This window comes from Salvelinus sp. IW2-2015, unplaced genomic scaffold, assembly GCF_002910315.2.
Source record: "Salvelinus sp. IW2-2015 unplaced genomic scaffold, ASM291031v2 Un_scaffold875, whole genome shotgun sequence".
NCBI lineage: Eukaryota > Metazoa > Chordata > Actinopteri > Salmoniformes > Salmonidae > Salvelinus > Salvelinus sp. IW2-2015.
In genome coordinates, this window is record NW_019942635.1 from 263,523 (window position 1) to 277,641 (window position 14,119).

At 42.7% G+C, this 14,119-nt stretch overlaps 1 protein-coding gene across 1 annotated transcript in view; it reads right to left on the reverse strand.

Annotated features, from left to right (window-relative positions):
• Positions 1–1,040: 1,040 nt before the first annotated feature.
• Positions 1,041–14,119, reverse strand: part of LOC112069064 (nucleolar and coiled-body phosphoprotein 1) — a 25,078-nt gene continuing 11,999 nt past the window's right edge. The window contains exons 5-12 of the mRNA XM_070438389.1: positions 8,848–9,011; positions 8,573–8,731; positions 4,955–5,084; positions 4,776–4,849; positions 4,438–4,660; positions 3,250–4,065; positions 3,065–3,156; positions 1,041–2,882 (exon numbers count right to left, since the gene is read on the reverse strand). Of these exons, the coding sequence (XP_070294490.1) occupies positions 2,847–2,882; positions 3,065–3,156; positions 3,250–4,065; positions 4,438–4,660; positions 4,776–4,849; positions 4,955–5,084; positions 8,573–8,731; positions 8,848–9,011 (1,694 nt within the window). The 3' untranslated portion in view covers positions 1,041–2,846. The remainder of the gene's footprint in view (positions 2,883–3,064; positions 3,157–3,249; positions 4,066–4,437; positions 4,661–4,775; positions 4,850–4,954; positions 5,085–8,572; positions 8,732–8,847; positions 9,012–14,119) is intronic.

Here is a 14,119-nt window from a genome sequence, read left to right on the forward strand (position 1 = left end):
TCGGTCATAGGAAACGATGGCGGAAACATTATGTACAAAACAAGTAAAAAATTGCGCAAAAAAACACACAATTGGACAGGAGCCCGTAAAACGGCGGCCAGCACCCCCGGCGCCAATCTTTCATATTCAGGGTATAAACCTTCAAACTTATTTTTCGACAATATAGACATTAGTTTAGATTAGGTTCTAACTTTTCTTTGGACATTTCAAAATGGATTAACAATTTTACTTTTCCCCTTACATGATTGMGCATGAATGACCTTTTACACTACGACACATCTGTTTGGTGATTAGGCTTATGATAGTGTTCTGCCCTGGAACTTGTTATTGAATGGCATCTGAAAGCAAAAGTAGCCTATTGTATAGCAGATGATTAGGATGAATTATTCCTCCATGGTTCTGACTTTACCTGCTCGTTGTGCATTGCCTTGTATCAATCTGGCTGAACTCACCTTTTTCATATGCTCGACCCTTGAATTGAACTCTGAACCGCTGCCCTGACGACCAGCTTTCTGGCGGACTGCATTCAACCTAAACATTTCATATATCTACCAATCTATCCGGTTTAATAAGTTACATAGCTAAGTTGATAAGACATGAGTTTGTTAACGTCACATTTGACCAAGAGTTGTTGACGTTATCTGTCTTGTTTTGCACACTTTGTACAAAATAATAAAATGCAGTACTACAGGATATTTCTTAACGTAGCTCTTTATTAGCTAGCTATAACTGGCGTGTTCACGTATCGCCAACCAGGATCAAACTGACCATCACCTAACCATTTGGGTGGTTTTAACCAATCATAGCACAGTATGATATGGCGGTAAAATGCATCCAATTATAATTCAGTATGTTTACACATATGAATATTACATTATCTTCTTCGTCGGTAGAATAGTCAAAAGTAATGTTTTTAGACAAGGTACGAGATGATGGTGATAAAGTGGGCCAGCTGTAAAGTGCTTCAGGAGTGCTTCAAGATAAAGCTATTGGCACCAGTGCCTCCAACCTACTGCAACAAAATGCACTTAAAAACAAACTGTAGAAAAATATGACTTTTAATTCCATTAAAAATACAGTAGAAAAGTAACATACTTTCTGACCATGAAACTTTTCGAAAAATGTTCTTAGTCCTAATATCTTTAAAATATTTTTCAACCTCATGATTCTCTTACCATTTAAGTTATGCATTCATCACTAGGGTGTAAGGGTAAAACAAGGGCCCCTTGGTTTCATTGGTATTTTGAGGTTAATTTGATCTTTAGGATCGGCTATATGTATTCACCACGTAAGACATACAGCAGCAGATGCTGTCCTAGCCCAATAATGGACCAAAGTAGCCTAACGTTACTCCTTATAGTTCAAGGACCTTACGTGTTCTGTTTAAAGGGCAAATTGGCTCTGGCAGCCAAAACAGCATCTAAACGGAAATCGATTCTCAATTGCGGTACGGTTGTAGAAACATAAATCCCTCTACTTTCATATCATATCAAAATAATTTCACAAATGGAAAATACACACTTACTGTACACTGTTTTAACCGGTATTAACACAGCCGACAGTATTTTTCAGTGACAACACGTTTGTGGCGTCTGCCTTCCGTTTACACACAGGTGTTCTGAGACGCAAATAGCTAATTAGCACAGGTAGTCTGCTCTGTCTTCCGTCTGTTTTCCGTAAACAAGCACTGTAACATGGAGAAATGGCTGTGTGGGGAACCTTAACCCTATAAAGGTGTTTAGTATATTTTTTTCTCACTGATATGAATATATACGCTACTGTTCAAAAGTTTGGGGTCACTTAGAAATGTCCTTGTTTTTGAACGCAATAAAATAATGTTTTATTGCTTCTTTAATCAGAACAACAGTTTTCAGCTGTGCTAACATAATTGTAAAAGGGTTTTCTAATGATCAATTAGCCTTTTAAAGTGATAAACTTGAATTAGCTAACACAACRTGCCATTGGAACACAGGAGTGATGGTTGCTGATAATGGGCCTCTGTACGCCTATGTAGATATTCCATTAAAAAAATAGCCGTTTCTACACAAAAAATGTGCTTTTCCTTCAAAAACAAGGACATTTCTAAGTGACCCAAAACTTTTGAACGGTAGTGTACGTTCCTTATGTTTCAAAATTCGTACCGCAAGCAATGCATGTTCCCGTTCAGAAAGAGCGTCGGGGCTCTTAACAAAACTCCCCGGTCAGAAGATACTATCATCAATAGGCGCTAAAGGTAGTTAGCGGCTATGAATGGGCTAATGCTATAGTAACTTGACATTTCCTTAAAACGTTCTGTTTTTCACTATCACACAAACATGCAAGGAAACGTCATAATTAAAATGTACAGTAACATAGATAGCTGCAGCACATCACATAGTATGCAAAACAGCAAACTGTACAATCATTTTTTGGGGGGGATAAACTAATAAAAACAATGTTTTAACTTCAATAAAATGTACCAACAGGAAAAGTGTYAATTTAATACAGTATACAATGTTGTAAAAAAAATCTAACAAGTCCCCAGGGCCCGGTTTTTCTAAAGTTATCTATCTGGATTTCGCCTATCGGATACAATTAAATGCATAGAAATAGAATGAATAGTACAGACAAATMATTKMCTTGAATGGGGACTTCTGTTCTATTCATTTTATTTCTATGCATTTCAACCTCTCCGATAGGCGAAATCCAGATAGATAACTTTTGAAAAACTGGGCCCAGTTGATTTGGTCTAGGGAGACCATTGTGTGGACAGACAGTCTTTACCATTATTGCTCTACTACCATTTAGGTAGAATCCTGGGTCCAGGTCCATACTTGACACAGCCCCATTGTAGGTGACCTTCATCTCTAAAGGCCTGACTTACTCTTAGATGATTTATTTTTCTGAGGAGAACAAAAACAAAAACATTTAAGGCTCTGTATATTGCAACAGTTATAGGTCTGAGGACTAAGGCATGCAGTGAGCAGTATAAACATGCTGGAATTCAACGACAAGAAAGAGCATGTGTGTCTGTCTTGCTACTACTTCTACACCTTGGTAAAGATGAGGATGATCGCTTCCTTACCTTTCTAGGAGGGGTCTTTGTGGATGCCTGTACAGGGGTGACCGGAGTCTCAGGCACTGCAATCTCCACTGAGAGTTTCAGCTTGTTCTTCTCTGTAGAGAGTTTAACACACATTAAACAGACACTCTTCAGTGTAAAGTTATTTTGTTGTCTGAGACAAGGATTTTAGAGAAAGAGTCACTCACTTTTCTTCTTCTCTGTTGGAGGATCAGGCGTTCCTGTGGTGGATGGAGGTAGTGGGTCAGTTTTAACGCCATTCCCTTTAGTCTTGTTCTTGTCTTTTTCCCGTTTCTTCTCAGTCTCATTGTCCCTGCTCATCTTCTCCTGTTTCTTCTCAGTCTCATTGTCCCTGCTCATCTTCTCCTGTTTCTTCTCAGTCTCATTGTCCCTGCTCATCTTCTCCTGTTTCTTCTTTCTTTCCTTCTCTTTTTCTGCCCCATTCTCCTTAGTCKTCTTCTCCTTTTTCTTCTTCTCTGGTTCCGTCTTCTCCTCTACAATCTCCTTTTTCTTTTTCTTCTTCTTGGGTTCTGGTAGATTCTTATCTGCTTTAGCCTTACTAATGTTCCCATTTTTCCTCTTTCCTTTCTTGGCTGTCTGTTTTCCATTAAGTGTTGTGGTAGAGAGCATGGAGGGTGGCTGTTTGTCTGCTAAAGCTATTAGGTCAGCTGTATTATTGTTGATCTCCTCTGCTTGGCGTTCAGGGGATGGGGAGGGAGGTGCTGTCTTCTTCACTTGACTAGACTTGGCTTTACTGTCTTTTGCTGGTGTCTTGGTCTTCCCATTCTCCTCAGCCATGRCTTTTTTTTCAGTTGTAGCTTTGAACTTTTTAGCATGACCAGCCTTTTTCACTGCAGCKTCAGCCTTGGGTTTTGGTGTTTTCGTTGCAGATTTGGCCCTGGGCTTCCTCGGTGCTCTTGTTTTCTTTGCTGCTGAGGCAGGTGAGGTGGGAGCAGGTGGAGCATTCAGTGCAGTGATGGCGTCTATTTTGGCAATATCAGTGTCTGTGGACAGAGAGGTAGGTCGACAGTAAATAAACAACATGGCTAACATAGACCTACTATGAACATCTCCTATACTTTATGTAAAATACATCATGCAGATGAACTGTCAACACCTACTGTACTTTATGTAAAATACATAATACAGTTCTGTTTATATTGACATGATGAAGTTATTAAAGGGTGATGCAGTCTGTCTTATGGCTGTTATGATTTTAAATCCTTCACCCACTCTCTGACTCACAACCCTCTCCATCCTCTCATCTTCCTCCTGCTCTCTTCTTGTCTCTCCCTCCCCCTCTCTCTCCTCTCTCTCCCCTCTGCTCCTCCCCTCCTCCCAAACTCTCCCTCCCCTCTCTTTCCCCTCTCTCTCACCTGACAGTTCCCGTGCCAGTTTCTTCCACTTCTCCACATCCAGTTCGGTGTCAGAATCTGAGTCAGACTCGTCTCCCCCAGTAGGAGGAACAGGAGGGGTCTGAGGCATGGCGACCATGACAGTCTCCGCCTGTGGAGGGGAGGGCTTCTTCCTCTTGTCCTTAGCGGGCATGTCCCCTGGTTTCTCTTCACATCTCTTCCTCTTGGCTGATGAAGCTGAGGCCTGAAACCAGGGTTAGTAAGAATAAGTCAGTTAGGGGCAGTTATCTAGCTAACAGTATGTGGTTCACCATGTGCATGTACAGATGAGAAAAGTCAACTTAGAGAGTTATCTGTACCTGTGCTTTCTTTGTTGCTGTTGCTTTCTTGTCTTTTGTGGTCACCTTCTTTCTTTTTGGTGTGGCTGGGGCAGCTACATACAAGGGAAAGAGACAAACCTACATGAACTTACACCACCATCAATGCAGAACACACACAGGGCCACATGCAGTTTGTTTGGAATCACTGGAATCCTTACTAGATGGTGCCTTGCTTGGAGTAGCAGCAACCACTGGTTTAGCTGGGGTAGCAGGAGTGGCTTTTGTCTTGGCTGTTGAACTTGGTTTTGGTTGCTTCACTGGTGTAGCTTTAGTTGTGGCAGCTGTTGTCTGAATCAGTGTAAAGACAGATACAACAGTGAAGAAATGTGTTAAGAAAACTAATTATGAAGATTATTTCGCACTACACAGGGATATACAGTGCCCTCAGAAAGTATTCAAACCCCTTGACTTTTTCCACATTTTGTTACGCAACAGCCTTCTGTAAAATGGATTAAATAAATAAAAATCTCAGCAATCTACACACAATACACCATAACGACAAAGCGAAAACATTTTTCTTTCGAAATKTTTACAAATGTATTACAAACAAACAGAAATACCTTATTTACAAGTATTCASACCATTTGCTATGAGACCCAAAATTGAGCTCAGGTGCATCCTGTTTCCATTGATCATCCTTGAGATGTWTCTACAACTTTATTGGAGTCTACATGTGGTAAATTAAATTGATTGGACATGATTTGGAATGGCACACACCTGTCTATATAAGGTCCCTCAGTTGACAGTGCATGTCAGAGCAAAAACCAWGCCATGAAGTTGAGAGAATTGTCTGTAGAGCTCCAAGACAGGATTGTGTCAAGGCACAGATCTGGGGAAGGGTACTAAACAATGTCTGTAGCATTGAAGGTCCCCAAGAACACAGTGGCCTCCATCATTCTTAAATGAGAGAAGTTTGGAACCACCAAGGCTCTTCCTAGAGCTGGCCGCCCGGCCAAACCGAGCAATCGTGGGAGAAGGGCCTTAGACAGGGAGGTGACCAAGAACCCAATGGTCACTCTGACAGAGCTCCAGAGTTCCTCTGTGGAGATGGGATAAACTTACAGAAGGACAACCATCTCTACAGCACTCCACTAATTAGGCCTTTATGGTAGAGTGGCCAGACAGAAGCCACTCCTCAGTAAAAGGCACATGAAAGCCCACTTGGAGTTTGCCAAAAGGCACCTAAAGACTCTCAGATCTTGAGAAACAAGATTCTATGGTCTTTTGAAACCAAGATTGAACTCTTTGGCCTGAATGCCAAACATCATGTCTGGAGGAAACCTGGCACTATCCCTACGGTGAAGCATGGTGGTGGCAGCATCATGCTGTGGGGATGTTTTTCAGCAGCAGGGACTGGGAGACTAGTCTGGATCGAGGCAAAGATGAACTGTGCAAAGTACAGAGAGATCCTTGATGTACTGCTCCAGAGCGCTCAGGACCTCAGACTGGGGTCGAAGGTTCACCTTCCAACAGGACAACGACCCTAAGCACACATCCAAGAAAACGCAGGAGTGGCTTCGGGACAAGTCTCTGAATGTCCTTGAGTGACCCAGCCAGAACCTGGACTTGAACCCGATCGAATATCTATGGAGAGACCTGAAAATAGCTGTGCAGCTTCGCTCCCCATCCAGCCTGACAGAGCTTGAGAGGATCTGCAGAGAAGAATGGGAGAAAATCCCCAAATACAGGTGTGCCAAGCTTGTTGCGTCATACCCAAGAAGACTCAATGATTTAATCGCTGCCAAAGGTGCTTCAACAAAGTACTGAGTAAAGGGTCTGAATACTTATGTAAATGTGATATTTCAGTTTTTTATTTGTAATAAATTTGCTAAAATGTCTATACCTCTTTTTGCTTTGTCATAATGGGGTATTATGTGTAGATTGATGAGGGAAAAAACTATTTAATACATTTTATCATAAGGCTGTAACGTAACAAAATGTGGAAAAAGTCAAGGGGTCTGAATACTTTCCGAAGGCACTGTACACTACATGACCAAAAGTATGTGGACACATGCTCGTCAAACATCTCATTCCAAAATCATGGGCATTAATATGGAGTTGGTCCCCCCTTTGCTGCTATAACAGCCTCCACTCTTCTTGGAAGGTTTCCACTAGATGTTGGAACATTACTGCAGGTTCTTGCTTCCATTCAGCCAAGAGCATTAGTGAGGTCAGGCACTGATGTTGGGCAATTAGGCCGGCGTTACAATTTATCCCAAAAGTGTTCGATGGGGTTAAGGTCAGGGTTCTGTTCAGGCCAGTCAAGTTCTTCCACAACGATYTCAACAAACCATCTGTATGGACCTAGCTTTGTGCACAAGGCCTTGTCATGCTAAAACAGGAAAGGGCCTTCCCTGTTTGTCTATGGAGATTGCATTGCTGTGTGCTTGATTTTATACACCGGTCAGCAACAGGTGTGGCTGAAATAGCAGAATCCACTAATTAAAAAAGAAAAGAAAAAAAGAAACAGGTCTGCTTGTCGGGGAGGATGTCTGCTACAAAGACAGAGCACTCAACCCAAATGTCCATCAATGTATCAATGCATCAATCTTCCATCCATCCATGTGATTATTTTGCAGTCTATTTTTTGTCTACTTTCATGTGATGTATCCTCTATTATTTCTTACAACCTGTCACGTTCCTGACCTGTTATCCCTTGTTTTTGTATTTGTTTAGTATGGTCAGGACGTGAGTTGGGGTGGGCATTCTATGTTATGTGTTTCTATGTTGGGTTCAATGTATTAGCCTGATATGGTTCTCAATTAGGGGCAGGTGATTTACGTTTCCTCTGATTGAGAACCATATTAAGGTAGGCTGTTCACACTGTTTGTTTGTGGGTGATTGTTTGCTGTGACTGTGTTTGTTCACCTCACGGTACTGTTTCGGTTCGTTCGTTCATTTGTTCCTGTGTCAGTGTTTGTGCCACACGGGACTGTTTTCGTTTGTTCCTGTTCGTGCGTTCTTCGTTGTCTGTAAGTTCTCATGTTCAGGTCTGTTTACGTCGTTTGTTATTTTGTAGTTGTTCAAGTGTGCTTCGTGTTCGTCTTTAAATAAATCATTATGGATTCAACCTACGCTGCATATTGGTCCGATCCTTGCTCCTCCTCAGACGAGGAGGAGAACGACCGTTACACAACCGACAAGAACTCTTGTTATCCCCACATGTTTTAAGATGACCGCAATCATCCCTGTTCCTAAGAACTCTAAGGCTTCATGCCACAATGACTACCACCCTGTAGCACTCACTTCTGTAATCATGAAGTGCTTTGAGAGGCTGGTTATGGCATATATCTACTCCACCATCCCAGCCACCTTAGACCCACTGCAATATGCATACCTCCCCAACAGGTCCATAGATGACGCAATTTCAATTGCTCTCCACACTGCCCTCACTCACCTGGGGGCAGTGGAGCAGGTAGACAGCTTCAAGTTCCTCGGTGTCCAAATCACTAAAGACTTAAAATGGTCCAAACACACACGCACAGTCCCAAAGCAAGCAGAGTGTGCAAAGCTGTCATCAAGGCAAAGGGTGGCTACTTCGAAGAATCTAAAATATATTTTGATTTGTTTAACACTTTTTTAGTTAATACATGATTCCATATGTGTTATTTCATAGTTTTGATGTCTTCACGATTATTCTATAATGTAGAAAATAGTAAAAATAAAGAAAAACCCTTGAATGAGTAGGTGTGTCCAAACAAAAGGCATTTCCCTGTACTTGTGCATGTGACATTAAGACTTGAAACATCTGTATCTCCATCCCCCTCATATTTCACCTGTGGAAGCAGACTCTGGCTCTCATCTTCACTCCCTGAGCTGCTGTCACTGTCTGAGCTCTCTGCTGGTTTCTTGTTCAGGGTCAATKGAGTGACCGCTGACCTGGCCTTGACCTTTGCAGCTGGAACATGATTGGCTTTGGGTGTCACAGGGATTTTCTTTAAACAGTGGGGGAGAGGAACAGATCACCATCATTAACAGGAAGAATATCTCACTTTGACATCATGACCTTCTATCAGTGTTAACCTCTGAACTGACCAGTGTGATTCCTCACCTGTGGTGGTGTCTCCTCACTCTCTGAGTCTTCAGAGACCTCTGAGCTGTCAGACCCAGAGCTCTCGCCCACTGTGGCTTTTCCTCCAGAGGTGCTCTGCACTAGAGCCTTGCCCTTAGCTGGTCTGGCAGTAGCTGGGCTCTGATGCTTTGGGGTCTGGGAGCCTGGAAASACAGATATCCTCAGAGTTAAAGAACATGACATACATGATCTTCAGGGCTCTAATTCCGGCTGGCATTAAGGCGGCACCAGTGTCAAACGCACGTTCTTGGCAATTCCGACCCGTTAAAGCCAGTGCTCTGCTATTTTCAAACTGTTGGATTGGTAATTTACCTATCTTCTATCAGCTAGTACAGTGGTTCCCAAACTTTTAAAGTCCGTACCCATCAAACTTCAACCTCCAGCTGTGTACCCTCTAGCACCAGGGTCACGTACTCTTAAATGTTGTTTTTTGCCATCATTGTAAGCTGCCCACACACACACTATACAATACATTTATTAAACATAAGAATGAGTTTTTTGTCACAACCTCGTGGCCGTGGGAAGTGAAAGAGCTCTTATAGGACCAGGCAACAAATAATAATATAATATATAATCAATAGTTTTGCTCTTATTTTAGCCATCTTACATATAAAACCTATTTTGTTCATCAAAAATGGTGAATAACTCACCACAGGTTAAGGAGAAGGGTGTGCTTGAAAGGATGGAGAGTCTCAGTCTTAAATCATTTCCCAACACACCAGTCTGTGCCTGTATTTAGTTTTCATGCTAGTGAGGGCCGAGAATCCACTTTCACATAGGTATGTGGTTGCAAAGGGCATCAGTGTCTTAACAGCGCGAATTGCCAAGGCAGAAACTCTGAGTGCAGCCCTATCCAGAAATCTTGCAGTGGCTTCTGATTAAATTCAATTTTCACAGAACTGCTTTTTGTATTTTCGATGAGGCTCTCTTGTTCAGACATCGGTAAGTGGACTGGAGGCAGGGCATGAAAGGGATACGAATCCAGTTGTTTGTGTCGTCCGTTTCGGGAAAGTACCTGCGTAATTGCGCACTCCCTCACCACGGTGCTTTGCTAAATCACATTTGACATTGTCCTTAAGCTTGAGTTAATTTGCACAAAAAAAAATCATACAATGATGGAAAGACCTGTGTGTAGTCTTGTTAATTATGAAGTGAAGAGTTCAACTTTTTAATAATAGCCTTAATTTTTGTCCCACACATTGAATATATTTCGGAGAGTCCTGTATACTAGATTCAGATCATTCAGGCGAGAAAAAAGATCACCCAGATAGCCAGTCGTGTGAGAAACTCGTCATCATGCAAGCGGTCAGACAAGTGAAAATTATGGTTAAAGTAAGAAAAACTTTAAGCTTGTCTCTCAATTCAAAAAAATGTGTCATACTTTGCCCTTGATAACCAGCGTACTTCTGTATGTTGTAAAAGTGTTACATGGTCGCTGCCCATATCATTGCATAATGCAGAAAATATACGAGTTCGGGGGCCTTGCTTTAACAAAGTTAACCATTTTCACTGTAGTGTCCAAAATGTCTTTCAAGCTGTCAGGCATTCCCTTGGCAGCAGGAGCTCCCGGTAGATGCTGCAGTGTATCCAAGTGGCGTCGGGAGCAACTGCTTGCACGCGTTACCACTCCACTATGTCTCCCTGTCATGGCTTTTGCCATCAGTACAGATACCCAACACACTCTTGACCACCAAAGTCCATTTGATGTCACAAAGCTGTCCAGTACAATAACAATATCCTCTCATGTTGTTCTGGTTTCCAGTGGTTTGCAGAATAGGATGTCTTCTTAATTGACCCCCAGAAATGTAAGCTGGGCATATACCAGGAGCTGTGCCAGGCCCGTCACATCTGTTGACTCATCCAGCTGTAACGCATATAGTTCACTGACTTGTATAAGAAGCAGTAATTGTTTCAAAACATCTTCACTGATGCGTCGTGAAACAGTGTTTGTTTGATGAAGGCATTGTCTGTATAGTTTTTTGGGTCTTTTTCCCCATCTTTGTCCCAGCCATATCCACGGCAGCAGGAAGAATTAAAGTCATCCACAATAGTATGGGGCTTGCCTGTCCTAGCCACTTGGTAGCTCACCTATTAAGAAGCTTCTAGCCCCTTCTTATTAATGGTATCTGTTGCTTTTATACGTCTTACTACTACAGAAAAGTCGTATTTATTCTTGCAAAAAAAACTCCCGTGGTTTATTTTTCAAATTGTCATGTTTAATTTATAAATGTCTGCGCAAGAGTGAAGGTTTCCCACGAGAGAGTAACAGTTAATTGTGTTTTGGGTGTTAATTATTGACTAGGCTACCTGAATTTGACATTGTGTTGTTATTTCCACTGAACACAAGATGGTTTTCATTTTATTTTTGGCAGTGAACGAGGCTACTCGGCCGAGAGAAAAAACTCACCCAAATGTATAGCCCCGTTGGAAAATATATAATGTTTTGTTTTTAAATGTGAATTACATTTTATTTGGCGTACCCCCGACGGCATTGCGCGTACTGCAGTTTGGGAATACGTGGTGTAGTGTATACAAACGTATGTGGACACCCCTTCAAATTAGTGAATTGGTTATTTCAGCCACACTGTTGCTGCCAGGTGTATAAAACAAGCACACAGCATGCAATCTCCATAGACAAACATTGGCAGTAGAATGGCCTAACTGAAGAGGTCAGTGACTTTCAACGTGGCACCGTCAAGGGATGCCACCTTTCGAACAAGTCAGTTCATCAAATGTCTGCCTGATAGAGCTGCCCTTGTCAACTTTAAGTGCTGTTATTGTGAATTGGAAACGTCTAGGAGCAACAATGGCTCAGCCGCAAAGTGGAAGGCCACACAAACTCACAGAACGGGACCGACGAGTGCTGAAGTCGCGTAAAAAACGTCTTTCCTCGGTTGCAACACTCACTCCCGAGTTTCAAACTGTGTCTGGAAGCAATGTCAGCACAAGAACTTGACTAGCCTGCACAGAGCCCTGACCTCAACCCCATCACACACTTTGGGATTAATTGGAACACCGACTGCGAGCCAGGCCTAATTGCCCAACATCACTGCCCGACCTCATAATTGCTCGTGGCTGAATGGAAGCAAATCCCCGAGCAATGTTCCAACATCTAGTGGAGTCTTCAGAAGAGGGGCTGTTATAGCAGCAAAGTGGGGACCAACTCCATATTATCCCATGATTCTGGAATGAGATGTTCGACGAGCATGTGTCCACATAGTTTGGTCATGTAGTGTATCTTTATCAAGATAGACTTTGTGAGCCTTGAGACATAAACATATCTCTTCACATATCTCTTCACAAAATCAAATGCTCATTAATGTCCATTCCTTTCCTCCACAGTCCTCAGATATGGATCTCCATCTGTGTAGATATTGTAAACCTTCATACGTCAAATTAATTCTGCATCAATTCCTTTCCTTCACCGTCTTAAAAATTCCATAGAACATCCGGTATTTATCAGGATAGACTTCACAAGCCTTGAGTCATGAATATATCTCTTCAGAATACCAATTTCACATCCTTATCTGTTCCTTTGACTCACAGTCCAAAAGACAAGTCTTGTTGCATAGCTGTATCTCTCTGTCTCAGACCCATCTCAGACCTTGCTTTCCCAATGAGCACAAGACGTTGAAAAGATGTCGAAAGACATTGGAAATAACTATTTTGGTTGAACAACCAAACCATCTTTTTGACACATTTTTGCTCACTGGGTTATCTCTATCAGTACACAGTAGTAATGATGAACCTTCCTCAGACTCACATCTCATTGAGATTGTTAGCAGTTGATGTTATTCTTCAATAACACAAACTCCAAAGCAAATCAGAGGGAGAAAATAGGTTTATTTGAGAAGGACAAATCATAGATGTTATGCTGGGAGTAATGTCCAGTCTCCCCTGTCCTCAGCTTTTCTCCACAGAAAAAAGAACAGGATGCCATTTATAACCCCCCACCCTAGCCTGGGGATGACCAATCAGATGTCCTTGCAGTACAACTGGGCCAATGGCCAAAGAACAAGTATCTTGCTCCAGACTCAATGTACACAACCAATGAAAACGTGGCCACGTAGCGCTGAGTCCAGGACTGACATTCCACATATTCTACAGATGTTTGACCAAGACCAACTATTTACATTGACATTCCCTATTGACCATTAGTACTCTCGTCCTCTCATCCTCTGGTTGTGTATTTATCTTCAAAAAATTCTTATAAGATGAATAGGGATTGATTGAGGATCCCGAGTCCTATTGATGGGTCACCAACACTCTGAGCTGAGAAGAGAAGGTGACAGAGGAATAGAGCTGCCATACTCTCTGACACCCTTGCTATTATTCTCATCTAACTGGAGATGTTTTGTCTCTGCTCCTGGTGCTCTGTGACAGACTGGGTTAATGTGATGTCTCTGCTCCGGTACTGTCCTGTGACAGACTGGGTTGATGTGATGTCTCTGCTCCTGTGCTTGTGACAGACTGGTTAATGTGCTGTCTATGCTCCTGGTGCTGTCTGTGACAGACTGGATTGATGTGATTCTCTGCTCCTGGTTGTCTGTGAGCAGACTGGGTTGATGTATGTCTCTGCTCCTGGTATGTCTGTGACAGACTGGGTGATGTGATGTCTCTGCTCCTGGTGCTGTCTGGACAGACTGGGTTGATGTGATGTCTCTGCTCCTGGTGCTGTCTGACAGACTGGGTTGATGTGATGTCTCTGCTCCTGGTGCTGTCTGACAGACTGGGTTGATGTGATGTCTCTGCTCCCTGTGCTGTCTGTGACAGACTGGGTTGATGTGATGTCTCTGCTCCTGGTGCTGTCTGTGACAGACTGGGTTGATGTGATGTCTCTGCCTCCTGGTGCTGTCTGTGACAGACTGGGTTGATGTGATGTCTCTGCTCCTGGTGCTGTCTGTGACAGACTGGGTTGATGTGATGTCCTCTGCTCCTGGTGCTGTCTGTGACAGACTGGGTTTGATGTTGAGTCTCGTCCTCCTGGTGCTCTGTGACAGACTGGGTTGATGTGATGTCTCTCTGCTCCTGGGTGCTGTCTGTGACCAGACTGGGTTGATGTGATGTCTTCTGCTCCTGGTGCTGTCTGACAGACTGGGTGATATATCTGTTCTCGGCGTACACATCATAACAAAATTAAATGGTCCACCCACACAGACCGCTGTTGTGAAGAAGGCGCAACAGCCTCCTTCCGACCTACATCTCATTGAGATTTGTTTAGCAGTTTGATGGTTATCCTTCAATAACACTC